An 8,787-nucleotide genomic window follows, 5' to 3' on the forward strand; every position below is an offset into this window, starting at 1 on the left:
CATGTTTCTTGTGTCATTCTTGGAGATATGTGTAGTCAAAAACACAAATCTATGACTTGTATTTTCCCCACCAGTCTCTTGAGTCAGCTAATATTACACATACTGAATAGAGGATGTTGTTGAGTGCAAGGTGTAGCTATTGTTACCTTTACAGGTATCATCATTAGTTAATTGACTATGGTGTGTTTTTACCATCATCATTTAACTTTTTGTGATACCAAGGCAAGGTGATTCTAGATATACCTTGTAATTATCCACATCCTCTATTCAGTGTGTGTTGATAAACTGAGGAGATGATGGGGAAAATACCTGCCATATGTACAATACCCTGCCCTTCTATCATAACTATCACACCTGGCCAGGTGAATACACGAGTTTTAACCTGCAGCGTCGCTTCAGTCTGCATATATTTCTATCAGACTGTAGCGATGCTGCAGTTTACCTCTTATGTGTATTCTCCTGCCCATGTGTGATAACCTTCTGAAGTCTAGATGCGTTACTTTTGGCGTCTTCACTTCAGCATGACACCAGGCCTGGGTATTAGTTGTATAAACTTTATTATGTCTGCGTTCAAACTGAAGCCACAGTGATGATACAACAAACAATATTTATAGTCACAGCGTTAGGTGTCATAAATAGTGAGGGATGCAACTGCAGTCCCAAATCACTATTATCAGGCCAGGTGACACAAAAATTAGTTGTATTATCTCCACCGTCGCTGCAAATTGAACTCAAAGTGTAGAGATGATAAAGATCATACAACTTGTGTGTATGTATAGTCACCTGGTCAGGAGTACTAGTAAATTCATGATTCACAAAACACAGCATCATTAATTCACTGGTACACCGGGCCAGATGATTATTGTATTGAAGTGTAAGAAGACAGCGTGCACTCGGTACAGGTATCAACACAGGTTTTTTATTAACATACACACAAAAGAAAACTTTGTTACACCATTTGCTCTTGCCATTCCACCCGTCCTAGATCTGAGTTGAAGTAGGCTGCAAATTGGTCCCTCATTTGGCCAACTTCAACGGATGACCTGAGAGGGTGCTGAGTAAATTCAGGCAACGGGTAAGGAGCTGCGTTATCGAGTTCAAAGTTCGAGTGCACTCGAACCATGACAAAGTTATGTAGAACAACACAGGCCTTCGCCACCTCATCCACTGTTTCCAGTTTCAGATTAATGGCTGTGCTGCGAATGCGCCATCTAGATACAAGTATACCAAATGCACACTCTACTGTTCTCCTGGCCCTGGTGAGCCTGTAATTAAAAATTCTTTTGTTGAGGTTCAAGTCCCGGCTGGAGTAGGGTTTGAGCAGGTTTTGGCACATCTGGAATGCCTCATCCCCAACCATTACAAATGACTGTGGCGGACCTTCGGTGTTGGGAAGAGGCCGTGGCATGGGGAAATTGAACTGGTTGCCATATAACCTCCTGCCCATGTCCGAGTTCTTAAAAGCCTGGGAGTCATTCCCACGGCCAAATGTCCCAATGTCCACTGCAACAAACATACAGTCTGCATCCGAAATGGCCATGAGTACTGTAGAGAAATACTTTTTATAGTTATAGTACTCAGAGCCTGTTCTTTTTGGTTTTATAATACGAAATTGAACTGTCCAGAATCTTTCAGCAATTTCAACCCACTATTCCACGGTGGGCAGGGGCATAAATTCGGGACAGAGAACATCTCACAAAGCCTGGCAGGTGTCCGCAACTATTCCAGACAAGGTTGATATTCCAATACGGTACTGGAAGTGCAGTGAAGAGAGGCTCTCGCCAGTAGCCAGGAATCTGTGAAACCAAGAAACAAAAAAAATTAATTTTTGTGTATATGGATTGTTAGGAACCACAAAAAATACATAACACAAGAAAAAAACAAAGGCATACAAATATATATGCAGCCTTTTCTTTACTACATGGCATAAAAAAAAATGCAGCCTTTGGTTAACTACATGGCAGAACAATAACTCTGCCAGTTTTGGAATATTCCAACTATTTAGTACATGTCATAACAAAGAAAATTATGCAGGCATTGCTTTTGCAATACTACGTACCGCAATGTGACCAGGAGCCGTTCCTCAGGAGGAGTCGCATGACGGAGCTGTGTGTCCTGTCTCCGGATGGCATCTTGGACATGACCAAGCAAATACCTGAAGGTATGTTGGGGACATCCGTGTGTAATCAGTAAATTTCTCCAGGTTTTCCTGTAGCTCGTTGTAGAGGGTGTGGTACGCTCCACGGCTCTCCCGGAGTTCAATAATCGGATGTTTCCACACACGCCGCCGCTGCCTTCTTCACTGCCTCTCTCTCTCCCGTTGTTCATGGCCAACAACTGCATAAGCCTGAGCCATCCAGATGTCCAGATCCAAGTTGAAGTGAAAACTCTTCCAGCACAGATCCATGTTGTCAAGAGAAAATCCAAGCAAATGTGAAGAATTCAGCTGTAAACTGGGTCTATATAAATAATTTCCATAACACAAGCCCACTGCTGTCCCATTGGTAGAGTCTGTTGCAAGAATTTTTCTCCTGTGATTGTGACACCATGCGCATAAAAAAAGCAAACGCATAAAAACGCATACAAACGCAGCGTTTTTTGTTGTAATGCGCACGATGATGCGATGAAAAAACGCAGCGTTTAGGCTAGTTTCACATTTGCGCTTTATAGCGCAGCGACGGCCTGCGCACGGCCGCCGCTAAGCCCCGCCCCCTGTCGGCTCCCTGCCCGCCCCTTCCGGTCATCGCCGCCTTCTAGCGCACATGGGCGCTTGCGATCTGCGAACCCTATCTTTAGCATAGGGTGGCTGGCCGTGCGCTAGCAGGATTTTGCCGTGCGCTGCACACTTTTGAAGGTGCGCCGTGCACGCCGAAATGCAAAATGCTGCGTTCGGCGCACACGGGCGCACCTTCAAAAGTGCGCAGCGCACGGCAAAATCCTGCTAGCGCACGGCCAGCGCACGATCTGCGCACCCTATGCTAAAGATAGGGTGCGCAGATCGCAAGCGCCCATGTGCGCTAGAAGGCGGCGATGATCGGAAGGGGAGGGCAGGGAGCCGGCAGGGGGCGGGGCTTAGCGGCGGCCGTGCGCAGGCCGTCGCTGCGCTATAAAGCGCAAATGTGAAACTAGCCTTACAAGCGTTTGTCAGCGTTTATTTGCATGCGTTTCATGTGCGCTTGAAACGCTGCGCAAAAAGGCGCAAGTCTGAAACTAGCCTAACATGCCCGTTATATGCCAGTTTTACATGACAATTATATACCAGTGTTAGAGGCCTGTTAAATGCCACTGTCACATGCCCAAGTAATGATGCAGTGTTACATGCCCGTTATATGCCAGTGTTAGAGGCCTGTTATATGCCACTGTCACATGCCCAAGTAATGATGCAGTGTTACATGCCCATTATATGCCAGTGTTAGAGGCCTGTTATATGCCATTGTCACATGCCCAAGTAATGATGCAGTGTTACATGCCCGTTATATGCCACTGTCACATGCCCAAGTAATGATGCAGTGTTACATGCCCGTTATATACCAGTGTTAGAGGCCTGTTATATGCCACTGTCACATGCCCATGTAATGTTGCAGTGTTACTTGCCTGTTATATGCCAGTGTTATATGCCACTGTCACATGCCCATGTAATGTTGCAGTGTTACTTGCCTGTTATATGCCAGTGTTACATGCCCATTATATGCCAGTGTTAGAGGCCTGTTATATGCCATTGTCACATGCCCATGTAATGTTGCAGTGTTACATGCCCGTTATATGCCAGTGTTACATGCCCATTATATGCCAGTGTTAGAGGCATGTTATATGCCATTGTCACATGCCCAAGTAATGATGCAGTTACATGCTCATTATATACCAGTGTTAGAGGCCTGTTATATGCCACTGTCACATGCCCAAGTAATGATGCAATGTTACATGCCCGTTATATACCAGTGTTACATGCCCATTATATGCCAGTGATAGAGGCCTGTTATATACCACTGTCACATGCCCATGTAATGTTGCAGTGTTACATGCCTGTTATATGCCAGTGTTAGAGGCCTGGTATATGCCACTTTCACATGCCCATGTAATGTTGCAGTATTACTTGCCTGTTATATGCCAGTGTTACATGCCCATTATATGCCAGTGTTAGAGGCCTGTTATATGCCATTGTCACATGCCCATGTAATGTTGCAGTGTTACATGCCCATTATATGCCAGTGTTACATGCCCATTATATGCCAGTGTTAGAGGCATGTTATATGCCACTGTCACATGCCCGTTATATGCCAGTGTTACATGCCCGTTATATGCCAGTGTTAGTGGCCTGTTATTTGCCACTGTCACATGCCCATGTAATGTTGTAGTGTTACTTGCCTGTTATATGCCAGTGTTAGAGGCCTGGTATATGCCACTTTCACATGCCCATGTAATGTTGCAGTATTACTTGCCTGTTATATGCCAGTGTTACATGCCCATTATATACCAGTGTTAGAGGCCTGTTATATGCCACTGTCACATGCCCAAGTAATGATGCAGTGTTACATGCCCGTTATATACCAGTGTTACATGCCCATTATATACCAGTGTTAGAGGCCTGTTATATGCCACTGTCACATGCCCAAGTAATGATGCAGTGTTACATGCCCGTTATATGCCAGTGTTACATGCCCATTATATACCAGTGTTAGAGGCCTGTTATATGCCACTGTCACATGCCCAAGTAATGATGCAGTGTTACATGCCCGTTATATACCAGTGTTACATGCCCATTATATGGCAGTGTTAGAGGCCTGTTATATGCCACTGTCACATGCCCATGTAATGTTGCAGTGTTACATGCCCGTTATATGCTAGTGTTACATGCCCATTATATGCCAGCGTTAGAGGCCTGTTATATGCCATTGTCACATGCCCAAGTAATGTTGCAGTGTTACATGCCCATTATATACCAGTGTTAGATGCCCATTATATGCCAGTGTCACATGCCCATGTAATGTTGCAGTGTTACATGCCCGCTATATACCAGTGTTAGATGCCCATTATATGCCATTGTCACATGCCCAAGTAATGTTGCAGTGTTACATGCCCGTTATATGCCAGTGTTACATGCCCATTATATGCCAGTGTTAGAGGCCCATTATATGCCAGTGTTACATGCCCATGTTATGTTGCAGTGTTACATGCCCATTATATGCCAGTGATAGAGGCCTGTTATATGCCATTGTCACAAGCCCATGTTATGTTGCAGTGTTACATGCCCATTATGCCAGTGCTACGTGCCCATGCTATGTGCCAGCATTAGCTGCAGTGTGGCACTACCCCCATGTGTACAGCCTGTTCCCTCCATACATGAGGACTAAGGAGCAGACACAAGTGTACATAGGGGCAGAGGACGGGACCGGTCACGTGACGTCACTGGCCAATCACAGCCTGGTCCCCAGCACAATACTCGGCAGTAGTAGTACATAGCACAGGAGGATGATGACGGATGATGCCTCACAGCTTCACCTTGCTCAGAGTCGCTTTCCGTTCCTCCCGTTGCTTGGCGGCGGTCGCCGTCCCGCTCAGGTCCACATCTCGTCTGTCACTGCTCCGGTTCTCCCGGCTCCCCCTCAGCACGGCCAGCGGCGTCTCCCGCTCGCTCCTCATGGCCAGGTTGCTCCCCCAGCCTGGAACCTTTCTGATGAGAGCTGTACGTGCCCTGTGTATTTCGGTTTCCCGTTCGTATATGGCTCCGCTGCCGGTGATCAACCGTCTGCGCTCTTTCCCGAATCCTTACGCGTAACCATCGCAAGTGCACGAGCTGCGGCCGGTGCGCGGTCCCGACTCCGGGGGCGCGCACCACAGAGCTGGCGCTCGGTGCGGGATAATACACATAACGCCCCATCAGTAGTAATAGGACTGTGTTCACATATGGAGGTCTCACGAGAAAGCTCACATTTTTCGCCTCTGGAGGCGCATTGGAGTGATGGGCTACCACACACACACTGCTCAAGCCACAGGGGGAAACAGCAGCTGGAAACCTAGTGTCACCTTCTACTGAGGGTTGTTGCTGTGCGCCCCACTCATCAGATTACCCCAAAGGAAAAGCCCGGCACTGTACAGGGAAACACGACCTTTATTAGCCGCCCGCCTCCTGCCCGATTTACGCAGAGGTGCCAGAAGTCGCGCTTTTCCATCTTGAATGATTTCCTCCGGTTCCTTTGGATGTCCTCCATCTTGGCTACATGCCTATCCAGTCATGGTCCAGATTATTCCCCAAGGACACAGTACACTGTTCGGACCGCGGATTTCCGCCTCCAATCTTCGCTCACTCTGGCATCTCTAGAAGGTCTCGTTTTTCCAATAAGTTTTCCCATGAAAACGCTCCTCCATACTGTATCTGTACATAGTTAACAAATGAGGCAGGAATTCGGCAGGAGTGAAATGGCCGCACCTCACATAACCTACCGACGCACAGAAGGTCGTGCGGCAAGTCTGTCGCGTAGTGGAGACGACCGGAGGGGCGACAAGTCGGTGCGACCACTCGGCCCGAGGATGTTTCTCGTCGCTGAGGTTCACTGCGTTCTCACTTCCCATGAACCATAGCATGTGCAGCCCAAATTTCAGTAGGATCGATCACCTCTTTTAGGGCTCATACCCATTGGCGATGAAAAAGAACGGTCTGTTTTCTGGATGGAAAAATATGCGATTTGTAGGCAATTTTTCATCACATCATCCGTTTTTCATCCATATGCAATGCGTTTTTTTTTTAATCTGCAACTATTTTTCTACAGTCATTTACAGGACCATTTACAGTGTTCTATCACACAGAATGGTAATGTATCCGTAAAAAACAGACGGAAAACGGATAGTCCGTTTTTCGTCCTTTTTTTATCTCATCCATTGACTTGCATTGGCAAGTCTCATCAGAAAATCCCAGCAAATCCCAGCATGCTGCGATTTTTTTTCTGAGTCCAATTTCGGATGAGAAAAGAATCACAAATGAGATGTCACCTATTGAATAACATTTGTCAGAGTGCAATCCGATTTTGTCTTCAGTGAGCCCTTAAGGTGTGTGCACACAGTGCGGATTCTCCCACGGATTTTTCCGCACAAAAACCGCAGCTCTTGGCAGAAAACAGGTGCATTTTTGATGCGTTTTATATAGATATTTCCATAGATATATCTATAGACATATACATAGATATATCTAAAGTTATATAGCCATATATATTTAAAAAAAAAAAAAAAAAAACAGAAAAAAAATGGCGTGGGCTCCCGCGCAGTTTTCTGCACCAGAGGGGGAAAGCAGACAATGGGGGGGCCAATATTTGTAGCCCGGGAAGGGGGTAATACCCATGCCCCTTCCCAGGCTATGAATATCAACCCGCAGCTGTCTGCATAGCCTTTACTGGCTATTAAAATAGGGAGACCCCCCCCCCGAAAAAATAACGTGGGGTCCCCCTATATTTTATAGCCAGAAAGCTACACAGACAGCATCGGGCTGATATTCATAGCCTAGGAAGGGGCCATGGATATCGGCCCCCCCGGCTATAAATACCAGCCCGCAGCCGCCCCAGAAATGGCACGTCTCTAAGATGCGTCAATTCTGGCACTTAGCCCCCTCTCTTCCCACTCCCGTGTAGCGGTGGGATATGGGGTAATAAGGGGTTAATGTCACCTTGCTATTGTAAGGTGACATTAAGCCCGGTTAATAATGGAGAGGCGTCAATAAGACACCAATCCATTATTAATCTTTTGAAAGGGTTAAAAAAACACATAAGAATAAAGTCTTTTAATGAAATAAAACACAACACGGTTTTCATCTTTCTATTTAACTCCCAGATCCAAGCGACGCCCTCGGTCTCCTAGAAAAAAAAAGAAAAATAACCGTATACTCCCTGTCCGACGCAGTCCAATTAATAACGAGGGTCCCACGACGATCTCCCCTATAGAACAGTGACATCAGCAGATGTTACCACTCTATAGGGCCTCCCGTGATGAACTGACAGGAGACCATGCCTCCTGCAGTCCATCACTGAGGTTACCTGAGTTCAGAGTCTCCCTTTACAGCACTGCTGTGTGAGAATTAGGCTGTGTGCACACGCTGCGGATTTTGCTGCGGTTCCGCAGCGGTTTTGGTGTACAGTACAATGATTCCCTATGGGAATCAAAAACCGCAGTGCAGACGGTGCGGAATTTTCCGCGCGGATTATCTGCGGTTTTCAATCCGCAGAAAGAATTGACATGTCAATTCTTTCTGCGGATTCTCCTGCGGTTTGCCATCTCCTCCATTGAGGAGATGAAAAACCGCAGGGCAAAACCGCAGAGCAATCCGCAGGTAAAACCGCAGGTCTTTTGACCTGCGGTTTCACCTGCGGATTGTACAAAATCCGCGCGGATGAATCCGCACCTTTTCCGCAGCGTGTGCACACAGCCTTAGCGTTAGGGTTACAGGACCTCTTTCCTAGCGGAGGGATACACAGCGGAGGATTACCTCCGCCTGTCATTTCAATGCTGTAGCCCCTGGAGAGCGGTCGCATCAGCTGATGTGGCAGCTCTCCACGGGAGATCGTTCTGGGACACTCGTTATTAATTGGACTACGGCGGAAAAGTAAGTATAGGTTGGTTTATTATTTTATTTTTATTACAGGAGATCGATGGCTTCGGGGAATTAGGTGTTTGCGGTATGTACTCTATGTTATGTGTTGTATGTTATATGTTGTATGTTCTGTTTATGTTCTGTATGTTGTATTTGTTCTGTGTTGTATGTTCTGTGTGTTGTATGTTCTGTTTTTTTTTTTGTTTTACTTT

The 8,787-nt window shown here is 46.4% G+C and overlaps 1 protein-coding gene across 3 annotated transcripts in view; it reads right to left on the minus strand.

The window, feature by feature from the left end:
• UPF3A (UPF3A regulator of nonsense mediated mRNA decay) overlaps positions 1-5,826 on the minus strand; it is a 99,269-nt gene extending 93,443 nt beyond the window's left edge. Inside the window, exon 1 of one of the 3 annotated variants that reach the window (XM_073590515.1) lies at positions 5,500-5,826. In XM_073590515.1, the coding sequence (XP_073446616.1) occupies positions 5,500-5,640 (141 nt within the window). In that variant the 5' untranslated portion in view covers positions 5,641-5,826. The remainder of the gene's footprint in view (positions 1-5,499) is intronic. The other 2 variants (XM_073590513.1, XM_073590514.1) reach the window with 2 other exon arrangements.
• Positions 5,827-8,787: the final 2,961 nt, after the last annotated feature.

Source organism: Dendrobates tinctorius, unplaced genomic scaffold, assembly GCF_039654945.1.
Source record: "Dendrobates tinctorius isolate UK_male_01 unplaced genomic scaffold, ASM3965494v1 ptg000117l, whole genome shotgun sequence".
Taxonomy (NCBI): Eukaryota; Metazoa; Chordata; class Amphibia; order Anura; family Dendrobatidae; genus Dendrobates; species Dendrobates tinctorius.